Source organism: Dermochelys coriacea, chromosome 9, assembly GCF_009764565.3.
Source record: "Dermochelys coriacea isolate rDerCor1 chromosome 9, rDerCor1.pri.v4, whole genome shotgun sequence".
Lineage (NCBI taxonomy): Eukaryota > Metazoa > Chordata > Testudines > Dermochelyidae > Dermochelys > Dermochelys coriacea.
Genome location: NC_050076.1, coordinates 52,660,219 through 52,682,841, shown reverse-complemented (window position 1 = coordinate 52,682,841; position 22,623 = coordinate 52,660,219). Strand labels below are relative to the sequence as shown.

Here is a 22,623-nt window from a genome sequence, read left to right as displayed (position 1 = left end):
GGTTGTGCTTTCCAATTGTATGGGATTAGACTCTTTAGCTGCCCAGCAGGAAATGACAAGCAAACCCAAAATACTTTTTGCTCTTTCACATAATGAGCATGTGAACCAGACTCGTGGTGAAAACTAGCAGCCATCTGAAACTCCGTTATAAGAAGAAATCTTTCTTGTGCTTTGCCGTTGCAGGTTCTCTGTGTTTACACAGTAAAAGCAGCCATCTGCTAATATGTGACTTATTTGCTTTTTAATAAGAGCATGGCTAGATTTCCTGGTAAAAGGCAGCAATAGATCTTGCAAAAGTAATATGAGAGTTCTTTGAGTTTGTTGGGCAAAATGGGGTCATTGGATCTGATGCTCTGATTCACTTAACTCTTGAAAGCTCAGGTGTAGATTCCTGATTTATCATTCCAGATCCATATTCAGTGTTCTGTATGGAGCACATTTTGGAGAACATATTATTGGACCTCAAAGCAACCCTACATATAAAACTGAATTTCCAATGTGATAACAGGCAGGAAAGAAACTTTGAAAACCCAACAACAAAACCCCTTCTAGTTCTTCTTTGTACACCAGAAGAAGCAAAAAAACAAGACCCATTTTCCCCTCTTTTGCAGATCATATCCCTCAGAGCTTGAGGAGTCTAAAGCCGGAATGAATCTAGTAATGCAGGAAAATTAATGTCTACTGTTTACCTAGCTTCAGGGAATGACAAAACAAAAGCCAAATAAATCAACTAACATTTTTTGAACTTAAAGTCACTTTATTTAATATTCAAGTAACAAAAACATAATGGAGCACAATATTTCCAGCATGCAAAACACAGACACAAAAGCAAAGTATGTATCAGAGCTGTATGAAAATCTAGTCTTCAAAGTAACAAACATATTAGTTAAAAAAAAAAAAGCAAACATCTTAGTGCCATGTAACTAAATGGGCCTATAAAAATAATTATCCCAGTCCTCCAGTGGTGTAAAATCAACATATCTCCATTGAATACAATATTCCTATGCAGATTTATACCTTCTGTGGCTCTGGGTTTAAGGAAGTGAGCATTCTTTGTACTTAATTGGTGACATTCACATACTCCCACCCCAACACAGGACAATAAGGCTTTGTTTAGGGTTAGGGGATGCAGTTCATCTCCGCTGAGCCTTGTGGCTTTACCACAGCCTCTGTGCTGCTGTTGCTCCACCCCGACCCACCTCCAAACTCCCTTTACACACTCTCCTATTTGGAGCTAGTGTGGAGATACACCTGGAATGCATAGCCACTCCACCTGGGGACCCATCACTGCAGGGCTTCAGTCTTGTGATGGGCCATGTGGACGTGTGTGTGTGGACTGCACGCAGTGTGAGTACGAAGATTCATGATACACTGTGCTTAGGAGTTTAATAGACACACAACCAGTGTGTGTTGAAAGGTGACACTGTCAATACCTCCAGACATTAAAAGGATCAAATTGTTGGGGAAATCTTCTGCCTTCATTTCTGTTCCATTTCAGTTGAGTTCACAAGCTAGTGGATACAGAGAACTCAGACTGTTACTAAGAACGAGAGCAAAATCCCATCACAGCTAGCTATCAAAATGGCTCCTTGGGAGGGAAGGGATTCTAGGATCCCTCTTTTGCTTATCCCTTTAAACCATCAAAGCCCCTTTTGAAAAGGATCCTTAGTCTGCCAACGAGTCACTGTTCAGAGACCCATCAAAGATACCCCTTGAGTCAGACTTGCTCAGGTGACAGATGATGCTTCCCATTCTCTGGACTGAGCCAGGTCCCATTTTTGTGCTCTTGGTTCTGAGGACTCAAGCAGATTGTATTGTCAAATTGACCACTGAGAAGAGGATAGTGACCCTTTAGTGGGTTAATATTTAAATCAGTATGGGAAGAATTAATACAAGGAAGCCCTAATGTCAGTGAAGAGAGTTACACATCTAATGCTCCATGGGATTCCTGCTCCAGATGTAACTCTAATTAATTCTAAATGAGAAATTTCTCTGGCTTCATTAAAGATGACATCTGCAGGAATACCAGCTGTGCACAAAGGTTCTCAGCTCTCACAGAAAATACCATGCCTACGAATAACAATGGATTATGTATATTCCCTGATGGGATCAGAGGAAATAAATACACTTTGGTGTCACAGGTTACATCTAATGTCTAAGTAAGGTAAATCAAATTAAATATCACACCAAATCAGATTCATATAATACATTACAGTACCAGGGAAGGAAGTGTCTGGGTACAAGTGATGACCAAGCACAAATGTGGGATCTGCCTATCTATGCTCACTATGCTTAAAGAAAGGCCACTGGAATTTCATTAAAGCACACAGCCTATAACACAACAGGCAATGATTTTTCATCTCTTTAACCTGCTGTGGCAGGGCTGGGTTACAAAGCTAGGGCAAAGATACACTATCATTTAAGCAAAGCATTGTCGCTTTCTCTGACTATAACTAGAGATTACGTTAAGGTCTCCAGGATCTGAAAAAAACAAGAGACAACTCTCTATACCTTGAGTGAAATTGAATGAGGAGGTGGGGGATGTAGTGGTGTGGTGCTGTTTTTACATACACTCTGTAATTAAGATCAGCCACCAGCATTTCTGGAGACAATTGCCTTTTGTTACTAGTCAGCACAGACATTTGGGTTTAGCAACCTGACTTGCAAAGGCCTATCATGCCTGCTCTCAGTGCTATTTAGTTTTTAGACACAAACACAAATGTGATCGTGATTGATTTACATGGGTTGCAAACTCCAGCTATGTCCTGTTATTAAATAGAAATGTAAATCAATTAAAAGAAAGAAAACGGTGCATGGAAGAACCATGCTTTTGGCTTTCATAAGCTGTATTTGAAATACTAGCCATCTCTTTTAAGGATGAGAACAACTAGAAGAACACACACTGCTTTTTTTATGGACCTCGTCATACTGGGGACACCAGTACAAAGTCAAATCAAGGTCACATTAACAACCAATGAAAATGCCCTACACCTCACCACCGTAAACCAAACAAAATAAGAAAGAGTGAACCTATGTGCCTCTTGTTTAAGCACTCTTTTTGGTTTGTTTTTGGATTGCAAAGTGTTATAAAACAATAGTGTATCTTTGACCCCTGAAGCACTTCTAGACATAGTCATATTTTGAAGGGTATGAGTGTTTCCCGTCATCGCTACGAGCAATGTCATTGTATGCTGGGACTTTTTTACTTTTGGCTTCAGATTCATAGCCAGTACCAGCCTTATATGGCGCAGTCTTGTAGGAGATATTCCGTCCTGATGCATTGTAGGACACTGCCTTGTAACTGAAAGAGAAATAAAATATGTCAGCAATGCAGACTCTGTGACAACCTCCAATATCCACTCCGCTGTGAACTTTATTCCCATGAGTTCCTGGATTTAATGCAACTGATTAACCATTATATTAATTCCTATTATTTGTATGATAATAATACTTGGAGGCCCTGATTAAGATGAGGGCCAAATGTCCACAAACAGATTGCAAAATTCTCTCCTTTAAATTTGTTATTTGAAATGCTTCACCAGTTTCTTCCACGAATAATTCCTGGCCTGCAGATTGTTTGAATTGCAGATTGAAAATGTAACAATGAAACATACAGGGGCAGATTTGCATCTGGTGTAAATTGTCCTAGCTCTTTGGCTTCAGAGGTTCTATGACAAATTACACAATTTGCAACTCATGCTGTAATTTATAAAACAAAGTTAGCTAACCAACATAGTCATAGTGCACATTTTGAATTGTATGTTTGATTGTAAAAATTGCAATTCATACCTTGTTGATATATATATATATATCACCCAGTCATGGAAGAGAAACAATATCATGTGACTCATGTAAGTAAACAACACTATACAAGTAAGTATACTGTGTTTTCATGGGGCCCACAGACATCATGATTACAGCTGAGCAAATAATTGGTTTTGAGTTCCAGGGCCAAAATGAAAAATCCCTTCCCCCGCCTCCCACCAATTTGATTGAATTCAAATCCAAGCCAATTTTTTTCTAGATGTTTCATCGTATTGAAAAATTTGAGAAAATTAATTTTTTGTGAATCCATTATGAATGCTTCTTGGTTTTTCATTTTGGTTCTTTTTGGCTGTTTTTCACTGTTTGTTTGTTTTTGTTTTTTTTTTAAAGTGACCAAATTTCAAAATGAAACAAAAAGTTTCAAAACAAAAAATCAGAAAGAAATATTTTAATTTTTTTAAATCATTTTTTGGCCAAACTATGCCAAAATTCAGCTTGAATTTGCATATAGTTTGCTCCCCAAAATGCATTTTTCAGTCAAATTACTATGCTCTGAAAAAAAATTGCCAAGCTCTAATAATTATATCCTTTGTAAACTGGATGTGCTATATGATTGCAGCTACTGCGCATCTGGTCCATGGGCTATATACATTTTGCACATCCAGTACTTGCCAGGGTAATCTAAGCTAGAGATCTGTGATGTGCCATAAAATAATGAACCCCGCAGAAGACTGTCCATCACTTCCTAATGCACGATCAAACACTATTTCATTACCAGCAAAGCTTCCAACTTAGAAGCATTGGGACTTACTTGGTTTCTTCTGGTACCAGTCCCCTGCAAGCAATGCACATCATAATGCCTCCTATCAGGGACAAGCCCCCAGCAACCCAGCCAACAAATAAGGCTGAACCAAAGGTATACCTACAAAATAAAAAGACAAAGGGCCTGTAATGCTGTGGGGGTGCAGGAACTCCCCATGCAATTTGTTTTGAAGTGTGTTTAAGATACAGAATTCCCTCCTGGAACACGAAGTCTCTTCTACCACGTCTCTTAGCAGAGGTCTTTCTTAGTTTTTATCTTCAGATTTCCCTCTGTCCCAACAGGAATGAGAGTGACTATATCCCACCCCAGCCGCACAAGTGTCATCCATGTTGTAGAGTGGACGCATGTGTTCTCCCTACTCCTCCAGTTTGGATAGGTGAGCATGGACATCTCTCAACTACATTGTTTGTGTTGCTTGTTTATTCATTTCAACCATCAAAGTGCCCACTGAAGGAAATTGACAGACTACCATTAACTATACTAGGCTTTGGATCAGATCTTAAAGCGGGATTAACCAGTCATAGGAGGACCTCCCCAGTCTCCCCAATCTCACCCCAAGCAGGAGAATAATCAACTAGCGTATCACCACTATAGTTACTTCTATATCACGCACGCCCCCTTCCCTGCAGACGTACTCGAAAAATTACATTACTGGGCAGCCCTGTCCTCAGCTGCTGTAATAGCCTCTGGGGACCATTAGCAGCTGGTACAAGTTACAGCAGGCTGAGTATGTGCTTGGGGAACTGGCTTTGGATAGAGTAGATCCCAAGGATAGTTAAACTACACTGTGCACTCATCACAGCTAAAGATCTGGCCTGATAAATTCATCTAGCCATAGCATCAGAACTGATCTGCAAACACAGAGTAGATGCCATCACTACATGCTTGTTGATTCTGGGGCAGCCATGGCTACTGCATGCCAATGCTAACATTCTTCTCCCGAGCTATACTGGTCTCCCATTGACTGCTCTTCACAAGAGGAGAAGATTACCTTGTCTGGATTGTCTGCATCGATCCTTGGTACATATTGGCTGTTGACATCCAGAAGTTTGTGACCAGCATGTTGGCAAATACGGACACTCCAGCAATAGCACATAGACCTGGGAACAGAGATAATATGGGACTGGGAGCAAGATTCCCCACTGCCTTATATGTTAGGGAGTCATTCAGATCTCTGAAAAAATGGGAGTAAAGTGTTACCCTCCATTCCGATTGCACTCATTTTGCACAAGTTATACAATGGCAGAAGCATTGAGACTAAGAATTGTCAGGTTTCCATGTAAATTGCTCCATAATGGAGTGCTCCAGAATCAAAGCATTCATTACAACCTGGCCCTCCCTTTCCCCCACCCAAAAAAACCTTCTCTAGTAGAGCTGGTAAATTTTTTCAGTTCAACCTTTTCTCAACGGAAAACCATTTTGAGACATGTAAATCCTGATTGCTAAAAACCACCATTCCCCCCCGTTTTTGAAATTTTGGTTTTTCAATGAAAAACTTCAAAGAAAGAATTTCCATTGTCATCTAAAATTTTCATGGGGAAAAAAATCATTTCACAACCATTGGCATATTGGGAAAGGGTGCAAATAGAAGCTATGAAAGTTTTCTGAGGATGGGAATGAGGAATCCAAACATCCCTCTTGCAAATCTGAAGTCACAGATATCCCTACCCCAAAGCAGGAAGGAAAAGACTCGAACCTATCACATTACCAAAGTCCTCAAAAGTCCCCTGCTTGCCAACCAGCAACACTGACTGTGATACCTTCCAGAAGCCCCACCTATCCTTTATCCAGCTGCCAGGGCCTCTGGCTCGCCTATAAGACCCTCTATTTGCAGCATGCTGACAACTGAAAATTTGGGGGCTGTGGAAATCAAATGGGTTTTAATAGCCAAATAAAAATGCAAGTAGGACTTCATTGATGGCATGAGTGGGAGAGCTTGAGGAGCCAGAACCACAGAAATCAGTGGTGTTTCCATCTTAGGAATCAAATCACTCCCATTATTCTAGTATCTGCACATGTCACAGTCTTTAATGCATTTATCCTCCCAGAGCCTGGGTGACTTTGGAAGTGCAATAATCCCCATTTTACAGAGAGTTACTTGAGGTCACACAACAAGTCTATAGCACAGCAAGGAATCAAAGCCAGGTCTTCTGAAGGCTAGGCTAGATCTAACCATTGAACTATTCTTCCTTTTGACTTTGCTCTCCAGCTCTAATATGCCACATGGTAGCTGAGCTCTTGCCTGTATTTTAGGTAGATAATATCTTCTATTCATTGTCTTTCAGTGATTTCACAAATGTAGAATATATGGGTGGGACTTACACAACCTTTCATTGTTGGCCTAACTCTGCTCCCTGTGAAGTCAGTGGATAAAATTATATGTGTTTTTAATGCAAAAATGAACCCACATTTTTGAAGCCCTTTCTTTCATCCAAACAGTGTATATTATACCGTGTATATTGAACTGTATTGTTTGAGGTCACTGGGACAACCTGCCTGAGTAAGTGCTCAACCTGTGTAAGCATTGCAGAAATCAGGCCTTCATAGAATGATAGAAGTGTAGGCCTGGAAGGGACCTCAATAGGTCATCTAGTCCCGTCCCCTACATTCAAGGCAGAACTAAGGAATAACTAGACCATTCGTGACAGGTTTTTGTCTGACCTATTCATAAAAACCTCCAGTAACGGAGATTTCACAACCTTCCCGGCTATTTTTCCAGTGCTTAACTACCCTGACAATTAGGAAGTTTTTCCTAATGTCCAACCTAAATTGCCCTTGCAATTTAAGCCCATTGCTTCTTGTCCTATCCTCAGAAGTTAAAGAAAAACAATTTCTCCCTCCTCCTTGTGACAACCTTTTATGTACTTGAAAACTATTATCATGTCCCCTCTCAGTCTTCTCTTCTCCAGACTAAACAAATCCAGTTTTTTTAATCTTCCCTCATAGGTCATGTTTTCTAGACCTTTAATCATTTTTGTTGCTCCTCTCTGGAGTTTCTCCAATTTGTCCACATCTTTCCTGAAATGTGGCACTCAGAACTGGACACAGGTCTACAGCTGAGACCTTATCAGCACAGAGTGAAGTGAAGAATTACTTCTCATGTCTTGCTTACAACATCCGATGAAGTGAGCTGTAGCTCACGAAAGCTTAGGCTCAAATAAATTTCTTAGTCTCTAAGGTGCCACAAGTACTCCTTTTCTTTTTTTGTGAATACAGACTCACACGGCTGCTACTGTGAATTAATCCTGCTGATACATTCCAGAGTGATGCTTCAGTGAGAATACGGACTCAGTTTCTTTACTCACCTGCAACGGATTGTGGGTAAATCTGTGATGAAGGAATTCCCTTAGGCATCACCACTTTCAGGGTTGGTTGCTTAGTGCAAATACAGGGGTAAATTCTGCTTATTTATTGATGTAAGTCACGTTATTAGAAGCTCTGGGATTGCCCACATGAGGAAGACAAGAATGACTAGATTTTATTTCAGAGTAGCAGCCGTGTTAGTCTGTATTCGCAAAATTTTTTTTTTTAAATTTAAAATTTTAAAATTTTAATTTTTTTAAAGATTTTATTCTTAATCCCAAGTATTCAAAAATCATGAAACTGTCTTAAAAATAATGACATTTTAAAAATAATAATTTCTGGGATCTTTTTATTTGTTGTCTGGTTTTTGAGCTTTTAGGGTTCACGTTTTCGTGCTGTTTTCCATTTCCATGAAAGCTAGAAACTTATGTTTTTATTAAATGAAAACTGAGGTTCTCATATATTTATATGACTCTGGGAGCTGAGGCCTTAATAAAAACACCAGAAATATTGTCAGAGTTGGTAGCACTGCAGTTTGCAATTCTGAAACATTTCTTCCCTGTACATCTTGACTGTATTTGTCCTTATGCTTTTTTGTTTTACAAAGACTTCCTCAATTTTAAATTCAGCTGCTGGATGAGCTTTGCACATAATAGAAGAAATTGTGTAGAGCACAATGACTTACCAGCCACAATAAACATGATGCCAGAGGTCAGAGTCATGTTGGCTTTTGCAGAGTCCTCCATATTGCCAATTCGAATGCATTTCAGGGCGAAAATGGACACAAGGAGGCCAATGGCACCCAGGACAATGCCCACGATCATTAGGGCTCTCACAGCCTGGAACATTGCTGCAAAACAAGCAAGGAAAAAAATATTTGACTACATAACATGGGGGTGTAGTCCAGTCTGCGGCTGGGGATAGCCAACATGGCCCACAGCAGGCATTGCTGTTTCCAACCAAATGAATTCTCAGAGAAGAGCTGATGAGGCTGATGGAGCTGTTTGGACATTTTCCATCAAAAAAGATTTTTCACAGGCACATGGGCTTTTCAACAAAAAGGAAAATTTTCATCCCCAAAATTCTGTTTTTGTCAAGCCATTTTAGGTTTTCGATATTGATAAACCAAAACCCAGCATTTTTTGGTTTTGTTTTTAGCCCCCCAAAAACCTGAACATTTTTGGTTTTAAATTTGAAGCTTTTCAGTTGCCAAAAGCTGAAATATTTTCAGCTTTGGGTTTTTTACCTTTTTAAGGAAAATCTGAACATTTGCAAGAAAAATATTTGTGAAGATGAAAGCATTTTTCTAGGGTGAGGGGAAACAATAATTTCCTGAGTAGCATTTCTTGAGGAAAGATGTTAAATCTATGTCTCCATGAACTATTCCCATTGAGCATACTCTGAACCTCGCATGTTGACCTTCTAGGTGCTCTTCCACATAGGAGTGAGCTTCCTGTCCCACACTGTAAGAAGCAAGGGAAGAATGAGATTGGCCCACAGATACATCACAAATGGTCCAGTTAGCTCTAAATGGAATTTGGGCCCAATTTATATTGGTGTTTAGACACCAATGATGCAGTTAAGGCCCTGTCAGCATCTTTGAGCACCCAAATACCTTTGCAAATCTGCATCTTTATTTTTGCCATTTACAGGATTCCCCCTTTTCAGATGGTGTGAGTAGAGTCGGTTACAAATTTTTTTTTCTCAAAACAGTTTTCCATAAGAAAAGGCTGGTTTTTGACAAAACTAACATTTTTCATGAAAATTTATTGATTTTGGTGAAATTTTACTTCAAAAAAAAAAAAGGAACACAGTTACAAAAATGTCAAAATGGACATTTTGGGAACAGAAAGCTGTGATTTTTTCATTTTGAAATGATTTTTTGTTTTGAAAGGTACTTTATTTTATATATTCAATTAAATTCAAACGTGCAAATTGGAAATTGAAACAAATTGTGAGACAGCATGGGCCAGATTGTGAACGGTTTGCATGGGTGAAGCCCATGGCCGACAGATTTTAAGATTTTAAATGCCACTTCCTGCAGCTCCTATTGGCCAAGAACAGTGAACTGCGGCCACTGGAAGCTGTGGGTGGCTGTGCAAATGTAAACAAACTGTCTGGTGGCCCACCAGCGGATTACCCTGATGGGCCATGTGCGGCCCGCGGGCTGCAGGTTGCCCACCACTGATCTAGAGTCTCTATTTACAGCTGTGCATGCTACTGCACAGTATGACTAAAATCAGGAAGGTAGGATTTCACACTCACTTTTCATGGGTGTGAATGGCAACACAAGGTGCAGGGCATGGGAGACAATGAGGTCCACTGTTTTTCAGGTATTAGACTTGCTCCATTTTTGGAGATCCAGAGACAAAACTAAGGATTAACCAGGTATAGCAATTTTAAAAAATGCAATAAAAAGAAATATGGCTACCTCACCGTGGCTTTATTCTCTTTGGTGTTTTCTTACAGTAAGTCAGAGGGGTGTGCCATGTTTATTTCACTGGCTGGTGATGAGAGAAGCAGATTTGGTTGGTACCAGATGTTGCTCATGGCAAGTGAGCATGTGGAGTGGTGCAGAGCAAAGAGTAGCAGCTTGTGATTTATGCAGAAAGTTATGCCAATGCTGAGAAGTCCCACAAACAACCCTTTTTCACATAAGGCTTCAACTGAGCAAACAAATTGCGAAAAGGAGATTGAAGAGTTGACACGCTCTCATACAAAGCTACTGTATGTTGGTTCCCAACTGTAAACCAACATATTGTGACTCATCTATAGCAACACCTCTTAACATCCCTCAAGCTGCCTCTCTCTCTAGCAGAGAAAAAAGGTGTATAGGTGTTTGAATATCAAGAAGTCTTTCTCATGAAATGGCATCTATTTCACCTCATCCACAATTTCACACTTGGCTGCAGACATTTATTGGCAATAATGTCTGTGCCAGTATTCATACCAGTTGTTGAAGATCCCATGAGAGATGAGAAGGTATCAGAGTAACAGAGATGGTCAAATAACAGGAGGATGCAGTCACAAATATGTTTGTAAAGTACCATTTGTGATTTGATTTTGGTACATTAAGGCCTCTTTTTGTCATTCCATGAACATTCCAATGACTGAGTTCTATTTACGTCAATGCTGTTAAGGGTATGAATACCTGTGTTTCTGCAAGAACAAGGGTACTCATGAGACCAAGAGGATGAGAGTCTCCAGTCTGATCTCATCAGCTGGGAATTCTCTTGGTATGCAGGTGTTCACAGCTGGCACAGAGCTGGAATAGCCATCTTCTACACTACTCCATAGCCTAGGCTCAGCATACAGAGTGAGCCTAGTAAAGGAAGGGGGAGTGGCTGGAAGGGTACTGTGTTCTGGATGTTCCCAGGTCATGTGTTGCTCCTTGTGGGCTGCTACTAGCTGGTGCTGGCTGTGGTAAAGACTCCTATTGACCTGAATGGTCATTGGTTGACGGCATATATGAGCTGACCGTGAGAGAGAAGGTACTATATGGAAAAGAGCCAGAAGTGAACTATGTGGCATTGCACAGAGGAGAAGCGACAATACAGAGAGCATTCTCTTCAGTGCCATTCTCTGGTGATTTGAATGTTTTTAAAGAGTGTTTCTAAGAGTTATGAGGTAGGCTTTTTTCAATTATTCTTTTCACATTTGATACCACCAGCACAACTTCTTGTCCCACAATCACAGAACAGCTGACATAGCTACCTTAGAAAAATTACACTGCAGAACAAGTTGGCCAGGAGTGAAAGGGAAATCTTTGCAATTCTGCAAGCCTTGCCCAACCCCCTTGAGCCATGTTAAATGAGGAGGTGGTCAGGGAACCATGTAGAAGAACATTAGACCTCCCTGCCATTAGGTGGGTTACCTCATGTTTGGGTAGAACCAATAGCTTTGTCAACTTGGCGCAGTAACTCACCTACAGATGAACATGACAAGCAGCACTGAACGCATGGAGAGACCCAACCTGAAATAACCATGGCTTTCAGTGGGACCGGGCTGTATTGACAATCCCCGGTTATTATTGCTATGACTCATTCTGATCATCAGGTATGTCCTTATCAGCTGATAACAAGTGTTAACAAACCAGGTATTTTCAGCCTCCCACTCATCAGCACAGAGGTGTGATTTCATTATTATTCATCAGAAATCAAGAGACTGATGGATAAGTGTTATCAGCCCTGAAGGGTTTTCATGAGACATTTGGTGCAGAACAGGAGGAAGCAGCAAGAAGAAAACTACAATGTCCCTTTACTCATTTTTCTTTACAAAGGCTGAAGTTTCATTTCAACCGCTTTGGTTTCAGTGACAGCACAAATAGACTGATATCACCAAGCAAGGCGTGTGCTGCTGGCTGAGTGACAACCGGTGAAATTATTACTCCGTAGCTGTGAGTAAGCCATTATTGAATAGAATCGATAGTTCTGGTTTCCTCTCAGGGAGTGATAAGCTCTCCTCTCAGTGCTTCCTACAAATGTCCTATAAAATATTACAATATTTGGATGCAAATAAGATGAAAGGAAGGTTGCTCTGATTCTCAGACGTCACTAGCACATTCTGGATCAGATAAGCTGGTTCATTCCAGTTGCTTTCTGTGCCTCTGGTCTGGTGTGAAGCAGCCAGAGTACAGCCATCGATCTCGCTCTCTGTTTCAAAACACTTTAGTCCCAACCCTGCAGTCACTGTGGAGAAAAAACTCCGAGTGAAGTCCAGCATGGATTGGAGGATTGAGGCCTGAGTTAAGGAATTGACTCCCTTGAGGTGGTAAGTCCTTTGTTTTAAAAACAGCAGTAGAGCTCTGTCCCTGTGTAGCTGAGCTGCAGAAGACCAGGCAAGAGGGGACATTGCTTTGCTAGGGGATGACTGACATGTCATGAGTTTTTCCAATACATTGTTCATGCCAACAGAAGAAAAAATGAATTATTATGCACTAAGTTATATCCCACCCCACATAGGTATGGAAGGTGTGTGGGAGAGACAACAAGATACCTCATTTTCTTCTATCCCACATAGGGGCCAGGCACAACTGTAGTCCTTGCATTCACCTCCCTCTGGCATAAATCCTTTTGAAGGGTGGGGCTTAGGCTCCTCCACTCCCCTTGTCATTTCCTCCTCAGCTCAGCCTATAGCCTCTTTGTGGCTCAAGTCCCTTGTCTTTGGAAATGGAGTGTGTTAGAGAACATGTGATGGGCCAGATCCCCAGCTGGTGTAAATCAGCATACTGCCACTGAAAGTGGCCATTATCTATGTGACTGCAATGGAGCTACGGAATGGAACTACCCAGACATCTGTTGGTAAAATAACACAGCAGGGCACAGATTATCCAACAAGTTCTTGGAATGTATTGGAGACACATTTTTATTTCGGAAAATGGAGAAAGCTACTGGGGAGAGGCTGTTCTAGATTTGATTTTGGCAAATAGGGAGGAACTGATTGAGAATTTGAAAGTGGAAGGCAATTTGGGTGCTATTAGTACCCGCATGGCCCCACAATATGCCAACATTTTTATGGCAGACTTAGAACAATGCCTCCTCAGCTCTCACCCCCTAATGCCCCACCCTACTTGTGCTACATTGATGACATCTTCATCATCTGGATCCATGGAAAAGAAGCCCTTGAGGAATTCCACCAGGATTTCAACAATTTCCATCCCACCATCAACCTCAGCCTGGACCAGTCCACACAAGAGATCCACTTCCTGGACACTATGGTGCTAATAAGTGATGGTCACATAAACACCACCCTATACCAGAAACCTACTGACCGCTATTCCTACCTACGTGCCTCTAGCTTTCATCCAGACCACACCACACAATCCATTGTCTACAGACAAGCTCTATGATACAACCAGATTTGCTCCAACCCCTCACACAGAAACAAACACCAACAAGATCTCTATCAAGCATTCTTACAACTACAGTACCCACCTGCTGAAGTGAAGAAACAGATTGACAGAGCCAGAAGAGTACCCAAAAGTCACCTACTACAGGACAGGCCCAACAAAGAAAATAACAGAATGCCACTAGCCATCACCTTCAGCCCCCAACTAAAACCTCTCCAACTCATCATCAAGGATCTACAACCTATCCTGAAGGACGACCCATCACTCTCACAGATCTTGGGAGAAGGGCCAGTCCTTGCTTACAGACAGCCCCGCAACCTGAAGCAAATACTCACCAGCAACCACACACCACACAACAAAACCACTAACCCAGGAACCTATCTTTGAACAAAGCCCGTTGCCAACTGTGTCCACATATCTATTCTGGGGACACCATCATAGGGCCTAATCACATCAGCCATACTATCAGAGGCTCGTTTACCTGCACATCTACCAATGTGATATATGCCATCATGTGCCAGCAATGCCCCTCTGCCATGTACATTGGTCAAACTGGACAGTCTCTATGTAAAAGAATAAATGGACACAAATCAGATGTCAAGAATTATAACATTCAAAAACCAGTTGGAGAACACTTCAATCTCTTTGATCTCTCGATTACAGACCTAAAAGTTGCAATTCTTCAACAAAAAAACTTCAAAAACAGACTCCAACAAGAGACTGCTGAATTGGAATTAATTTGCAAACTGGATACAATTAACTTAGGCTTGAATAGGGACTGGGAATGGATGGGTCATTACACAAAATAAAACTATTTCCCCATGTTTATTCCCGCCCCCCACACTCCCTACTGTTCCTCAGACATTCTTGTCAACTGCTGGAAATGGCCCACCTTGATTATCACTACAAAAGGTTCCTTCCCCCACCCCCGCTTTCCCGCTGGTAATAGCTCACCTTAAGTGATCACTCTCATTACAGTGTGTATGATAACACCCATTGTTTCATGTTCTCTATGTATATAAATCTCCCCACTGTATTTTCTACTGAATGCATCCGATGAAGTGAGCTGTAGCTCACGAAAGCTTATGCTCAAATAAATTTGCTTGTCTCTAAGGTGCCACAAATACTCATTTTCTTTTTTCATGAAATGGTAGAGTTCATGATTCTAAGGAATGGTAGGAGGGAGAACAGCACAATAAAGACAATGGATTTCAAGAAGGCAGACTTTAGCAAACTCAGGTAGGTAAAATCCCATGGGAAGTAAGTCTAAGGGGAAAAACAACTGAAGACAGTTGGCAGTTTTTCAAAGAGACATTATTAAGGGCACAAAAGCAAACTATTCCACTGCATAGGAAAGATAGGAAGTATGGAAAGAGACCACCCTGGCTTAACCAGGAGATCTTCAATGATCTAAAACTCAAAAAAGAATCCCACAAAAAGTGGAAACTCAGTCAAATTACAAAGGATGAATATAAACAAATAACACAAGTATGTAGGGACCAAATGAGAAAAGCCAAAGCACAAAACAAGATTAAACAAGCTAGGGACATAAAAAGAAACAAGAAAACATTTTACAAATACATTAGAAGCAAGAATAAGACCAAGGACAGAGTAGGCCCGTTACTCAATGAACGGGGGAAGACAATAACAGAAAATGTGGAAATGGCAGAGATACTTAATGACGTCTTTGTTTCGGTTTTCACCAAGAAGGTTGGTGGTGATTGGACATCTAACATAGTGAATGACAGTGAAAATGAGGTAGGATTAGAGTCTAAAATAGGGAAAGAACAAGTCAAAAATTACTTAGACAAGCTAGATGTCTTCAAATCACCAGGGCCTGATGAAGTGCATCCTAGATTACTCAAGGAGCTAACTGAGGAGATATCTGAGCCATTGGCAATTATCTTTGAAAAGTCATGGAAGATGGGAGACATTTGAGAAGACTGGAAAAGGGCAAATATAGTGCCCATCTATAAAAAGGAAAATAACAAGAACCTGGGGAATTGCAGACCAATCAGCTTAACTTCTGTACCTGGAAAGATAATGGAGCAAATAATTAAGCAATCAATTTGCAAACACCTAGAAAATAATAAGGTGATAAATAACAGTCAGCATGGATTAGTCAAGAACAAATTGTATCAAATCAACCTGACAGCTTTCTTTGACAGGGTAACAAGCCTTATGGATAGGGGGGAAGCGGTACATGTAGTATATCTTGATTTTAGTAAGGCTTTTGATACTGTCTTGCATGACCTCATAAACAAACTAGGGAAATACAACCTAGATGGAGCTACTATAAGGTGGGTGCATAACTGGTTGGAAAATCATTCCCAGAGGGTAGTTATCAGTGGTTCACAGTCATATTGGAAGGGCATAACAAGTGGGGTCCCTCAGGGATCAGTTCCAGGTCCGGTTCTGTGCAATATCTTCATCAATGATTTAGATAATGGCATAGAGAGTACACTTATAAAGTTTGTGGATGTTACCAAGCGGGGGTTGCAAGTGCTTTTGAGGATAGGATTAAAATTCAAAATGATTTGGACAAACTGGAGAAATGGTCTGAAGTAAATAGAATGAAATTCAATAAGGACAAATGCAAAGTATTCCACTTAGGAAGGAACAATCAGTTGCATACATACAAAATGGGAAATGACTGCCTAGGAAGGAGTACTGCAGAAAGGGATCTGGGGGTCATAGTGGATCACAAGTTAAATATGAGTCAACAATGTAATGCTGTTGCAAAAAAAGCAGTCATCATTCTGGGATATATTAGCAGGAGTATTGTAAGCAAGACAAGAGAGGTAATTCTTCTGTTCTACTCTGTGCTGATTAGACCTCAGCTGGAGTATTGTGTCCAGTTCTGGGTGCCACATTTCAGGAAAGATGTGGACAAATCAGAGAAAGTCCAGAGAAGAGCAACAAAAATGATTAAAGGTCTAGAAAACATGACCTATGAGGGAAGATTGAAAACACTGGGTTTGTTTAGTCTGGAGAAGAGAAGACTGGGAGGGGACATGATAACAGTTTTCAAGTACATAAAAGGTTGTTACAAGGAGGAGGGAGAAACATTGTTCTTCTTAATCTCTGAGGATAGGACAAGAAGCAATGGGTTTAAATTGCAGCAAGGGAGGTTTAGGTTGAACATTAGGAAAAACTTCCTAACTCTCAGAGTGGTTAAGCACTGGAATATATTGCCTAGAGAGGTTGTGCATTCTCCATTATTGGAGATTTTTAAGAGCAGGTTGGACAAACACCTGTCAGGGATTGTCTAGATAATACTTAGTCCTGCCTTGAGTGCAGGGACTGGACTAGATGACCTCTTGAGGTCCCTTACAGTTCTATGATTCTATGCTGATTTACAGCAGTATCTGGCCCTATATTGTGATTTCTGCAAATTCACATCAGGCAGAAGACAACAGAAAAAGTTATCTGAGCTGATATAACATTCCATTCATATTAATGTCCGTGTGCTATCACTCACCCTGAAGATGGAATGTAAAGTGAAAACATTTGGGATAGGAAGCATTGTAATTTTAGGTGAAGGTATGCAACAATCAGAAATCTTTGTAATAAAATTACTTTTAAATGGACAATTGTTTAAAAGGTAGAAGGGTTGGGAGGGTTCTAGTCTTGTCCAAACTGAGAGTATAAAACATTCAAAAGTTGTCATTAAGAGCACTTAGTGGCCATATTTTTAAAGCTGCGCTCATGAAATGCACATACACCTATCTTGCACAGAGACCTGAAGTGTGTACAGACCTGGTATTTGAATACATATGGACAGTCAGCTGCACAAGTGACCATTTGCACACTTCATTGGCATGCACACATCAGGGGGTTGTGTACACAAGTTAGGTACAAAAAAGACATCCACGCAATTGCACATATCTCCCTTTGAAAAATCCAGCCAGTGATATAAATTAACCTCAGATTTTTAATAGTCATTCAAATATTTTTAAATTAAATAACAAATCCCCCCATCTTTCCCAGGTGGGAGCAATGGAATTATCCATAAAATGGATGTTTCAGAATGATCTGCCAGTCAAACAATCTTATTGGCTGAACAGCCTTTGATGATTTGTAATAATTCGCATCACAGCTCATCATTGTATTTTTCAACCCAAAGAGAAATTAAAGAGACTTATTTTTTAATGTTGGTATGAATAATATGTATTAAGATCCACATGTTCAAAGATATTTAGGCACCAATTGGAGTTAGGTGCCTAAATACCTTTGAAGATCTGGGCCTAAACACTGTGTGGAACAAAATGATACAATTTGATCTAAAGCAACATCATCTGTATTCCTTTTACCAGAACAGACATGAAAATGGAACCCTACTACCAATTAAAATTACCAGAATATGGATATCATTAGGGATTTTTAAGAGCAGGTTGGACAAACACCTTTCAGGGATGGTCTAGATAATACTTAGTTCTGCCTTGAGTGCAGGGGACTGGACTAGATGACCTCTCGAGGTCCCTTCAAGTTCTATGATTTCTGAGATCTTTAAAAAAAAAACAATTTTAAGCAAGGTCATTCCAACTTTACATTTCAGCAATGCACTATGGAGAATAATACGGATCAAACCTCTGTTTTTGCAATATGACCTTTCTGTGACTGTTAAATACATTTTCTTATTCCTAGAGATGGGTGGAAAAAAGTTTCCCATCCTGCAAAAATTTTTCAAATTTTGAAAAATGATTCTCAACTTGAATTGGGATGAAAAGTCAAAAATCTCAAAATTTTCACAAACCAAAAACCCAAAAAAGGCAGATCAAGTCAATGAAAATGTTTAATTTTATTAATTTCCAAATGTTCATTTTGATTTTAACCTTTTAAATTTATGTTTATTATTTTACTATAAATTAGTTTAAATTTCTAAATGAAAAGTCATTTCAAACTGAAAAACAGAACTTTTTGTTTCAAACATATAGACACAGGAAATTTGTCAAAATTGACCCCGTCCTGCATAAAGTTTTGATTTTAATGAATGGACATTTTTCCTACAAAAAAAAATGTTTCATGAAAAAATTCCTGACAGGCTCTACTTACTACATTACTTAAAGAGTAATCTAATTAAGAACTGGCTCTTACCAATGATAAATCACCGCAGTCAAACCTGATCATCACTGTTGCTAAGGCAAAATATATTGCTGTCTTAAACCATAATTAGTCATGTACAGCTTTGTTAGAGATATTTATTAAAATAAAAGCAACTCCAGGACAGCTAGCTTCAAATGCTTTTTTCTCAAAATTGACATAATACATTGTCTACCAGTCATAATGCAGAGTGAACACAGTTGTATTTATTAAATCATATCTTTAGGGAGATGCCCGGAACTTTATTAAGCAACAAACACCAAAGCAAAAAAGTTTGTCTTCAACTGTACAGTCTCTGGTGACTTCTCAGAGATGAATCAAGTCAGTCATCAAAATGGACAGAACAGGTGAGAAACACTAGGATCTGTTCTCTGCTTTACACAAGTCAATATGCACACAAAAGGCCGTGATTTGCCACAGCTCTGCATCCTGGGCAGTTATTTGCACCTGTGCAAGGAAAAATGGGTGTCAAATGCCACTGAATCAGTGACACAGTATTAATTTTTTATTCCACATTGCACAGGTATAAATGACTGCATAAAGTAATGGAGAATCATACTGATAATTTCGATCAATTTTAATGTTGATCCAGCCTCAGTGCATGCTAGTGCTTTGTAAATTACTCAAATGCTCAAAGGCAGAAGTGACTTCTCTAGTGTAAAATGTCTGGATATTTGTTTACAAAATGGTTTTGGTAATAGGGATTGTACCCTGATTTCAACACTCCTGAGTTTGCTACTGACCCCTCTCACAACCTTGCTCCGAGTTCTTTACTGCCTTTCCCATTTACACCTGGGCAAAGTGACGGTAAAATGCTACTGGATCAGAATGATTTTGCACCAAATTTGCATTCACTTTGCATGGGTGTAAATTATTACACAAGAGGCTCAGTAGTAGAAAATCAGGCCCCAGGGTAAATAGTACAGTAACCAAATGATCCAATGGGATATGGACTATGCTGTATTTTAACAGAAACTTTCATACACCTGTCCCTAACCAACCAAATTAGCTTTAGATGAGGAGCCTCAAAGGCCATAGATCAGTTTGACCATTTTGTCCCAATAAAAAAAATTGACTGAAGAACCAAAACCAAAATAAAAAACAAACAATCAGCCAACCACAACCTTCCAGTAAAACTCCATGTACAAAAAAGGGTAAGTAAAAATACCCTCTTGCATTCCAATTCCACTATGCCCACTGTTCAGCGCCAGCTTTCTCAACAAGAAAATTCAGGATATCCTTTTTCCTTTGGGGGGAAAATGTTTCCACTGGTTTCTTGCTGGAAATTATCAATATGATCAGCCAATAACACTGGAACAGTTAAAAGAAATAACTGAACAGCTCTTATCCACCATTTCATATGTGTTTAAATCCAAAGAGCCAATATCTCAGCTGATTTGAGTCAGTGTAGCTCTATTAACATCAATGGAGCTATGCTGATTTACTTCTAGCTGAGGACAATAATATACGTACCAGACAAATATGCATCAATCTGTAATATTTGCCATGTAAGATTATTATTTATGGTAACACAACATACATGTGTTGTTATATTCATGTGTTAAGTATTTTGGAGATAATTTTCCCCCTTGCAAAGCACTTTAAAATATCAGCTCCTGCTATTCAGTGAAAACTGTATTATATTTATCCTTCAAGAAAACTCCAGGGGTTCACCTGGGTCCATTTTTTGCCCCTACCTGGTAGCCCAAGAATGGTGAAATAAGGCCGGCACTCTGTGAAACCTGAACTCTGCCTCACGCAGCTCCTCCAGAGTCCCTGATACTGGAACACGGCTGTGACTGGGTTGTCATACAAATCCTGTGTGCTCCACATGTCTAGTCCAGTGGCTGCGATGCACCCAGCAAAACCCAAAGATGAGACAACAAAACCCATCACTTGGCAGATTGTTGTTGACATGGTATCTCCCCCCTGGCCAGGATCTGAGCTAGCTCTAATGAAGCGGTAGACTTTATGGGAACACTCAAGTCCTCTTGACTGAGCCACCAGGAACGCAGCTGCTCTTATCAGATGGTGCCCGTTCAGCAGCTTTATTTGCTCAAAGTGTTTTTGCAAGATAGTCCAGTTTCACTCTCGCTGGGTAGGGTTGTGTGTTTTTTCGTTGGTGAGGCAAGAGATAGGAGCTTTTGTCCTTTAGAAGCACTTGTTATCCCAGAGCTAAGCAGTCACTGCTGGTCAAGTGTAGGGCAACCCGCTTTGAACAAAGTTATGAGGAGCATTACCTTTCTGAATGCACCTGCACCTCTCCCCATAGCTAAGTACTCTGGAGTCTGCTACACTTATTCTGTGTAGTTGGCACATTACTGTTAAGAGGGATCAAGGGAGAACTAGACACACAAATGAATTCCTCATTTTTGGGTAAACATACCATGCCAGTGCTTCCCAACACAGCATTCCCCAAAGGTCTACATATACAACACGGGTCTCATTCTCACTGCTTTGCTCCTTCTGTTAGTATTTACCCCTATCCAAAACAGGAGTAAGACACTCCCAAATCAGGTTGGTAGTCGCAATTTATGCCCACTCTACATTCACTTGGCACAGGTGCAATGTCTATACAAGGTGAAAGGTGGTGGAGAATCAGGACATATGTTTTTTACTTGAGTTCTTCAAAAGGTCTGTCACCAAAAGAGGAAAAAGCCAAAGTCTTATCAGAACAGCCATGAAAAACTAAAGGAGTTTTAATAAGAACAAAACAGAATGGACTAGATACCCCAGGCACCAGAGCTGTCCTCAGTGCACCTGACAGGAACAGCACAATTGAGTTTCAACCATCTTTCAACCATCATCCCCAGCACTGAGGTCAGGCAGTAGCTGAACTGGGGCTATTCTGACTCATGCTGGCATCAACAGTCCCCAAGAGGCTATTCTGCAGAGCAAAGCATGTCCTAGCCATCCCCACCACTTGTGGAACAACCCCAATAACAGGGCAGCAAGAGCAGGTGTGACCTAGAACCAGTTTTACACCGTCAGGGGATTCCTCCATATAAAGCCTGGTTACCAAATCTTCTTTAACTATTAATTGATACAGAAATGATCCAAATGGGAAGGTCAGTTGTCCACCCGTCTATCTACTTAGTCAGGTATTTCAAGGTGCCCATCATTGTAATACCTCAGCCGCAACTATACATGCGTGACACCTGCCAGCATCAATGAGCATTACCCATGTATGCATGGAGGGGAGAACAGACCGCTCGGAGAGCGCCGTTTTATTGGTAGTTGTTTACGAAGGCTGAGGGGAGGCGAGAATTAGGAAATTAATTATCTCTTCCCACAGTGCTGAAGTGCTCTGCTCAGGGGAGCAATATAAATTTGCCATGCTGCTCTGCCAATGCATTGCTGTGAGTTACAGGGACCTTCCAGACTTCATGCTCATCAATTCTGATTTAATATACTGTTCAACTGATTTACTTCAACCCTGACCTAGAAACAAATTCTGTCTTTATCCAATCAAGAAACCTTTCTTTGCTGCAGACATAGTCAATATGATAGCCTCGTTATGAAGCAGAATGAAAGCTACCAGAAAGAGAGGTGAGGTTATCACTAGGATGGGTGATTTACACGGGTGTTATGATGTATTGGCTATCATCGCTGTATCCTATATAATGACTACCTAGGACATCCCTTTTAACACTTCACGTGCACTGCTTCACTGGAGAAAATACATCCTGAGCTTGACAATATATATAGATTTACATGCAGGAATATTGGGAGAAGATCGTGGTCCATCTAGGCCTATTTTTATCATCTGAAGCCATACAAA

The 22,623-nt window shown here is 40.3% G+C and overlaps 1 protein-coding gene across 1 annotated transcript; it reads right to left on the bottom strand.

Moving 5' to 3' along the window:
- Positions 1 to 736: 736 nt before the first annotated feature.
- Positions 737 to 21,125, bottom strand: CLDN18 (claudin 18). Its single transcript, XM_038417554.2, has 5 exons — positions 20,540 to 21,125; positions 8,577 to 8,741; positions 5,580 to 5,688; positions 4,577 to 4,687; positions 737 to 3,301 (listed from the first exon to the last, which is right to left on the bottom strand). Exons 1-5 carry the CDS (start codon positions 20,757 to 20,759, stop codon positions 3,124 to 3,126), a joined length of 783 nt encoding a protein of 260 aa, XP_038273482.1. The 5' UTR covers positions 20,760 to 21,125; the 3' UTR covers positions 737 to 3,123.
- Positions 21,126 to 22,623: the final 1,498 nt, after the last annotated feature.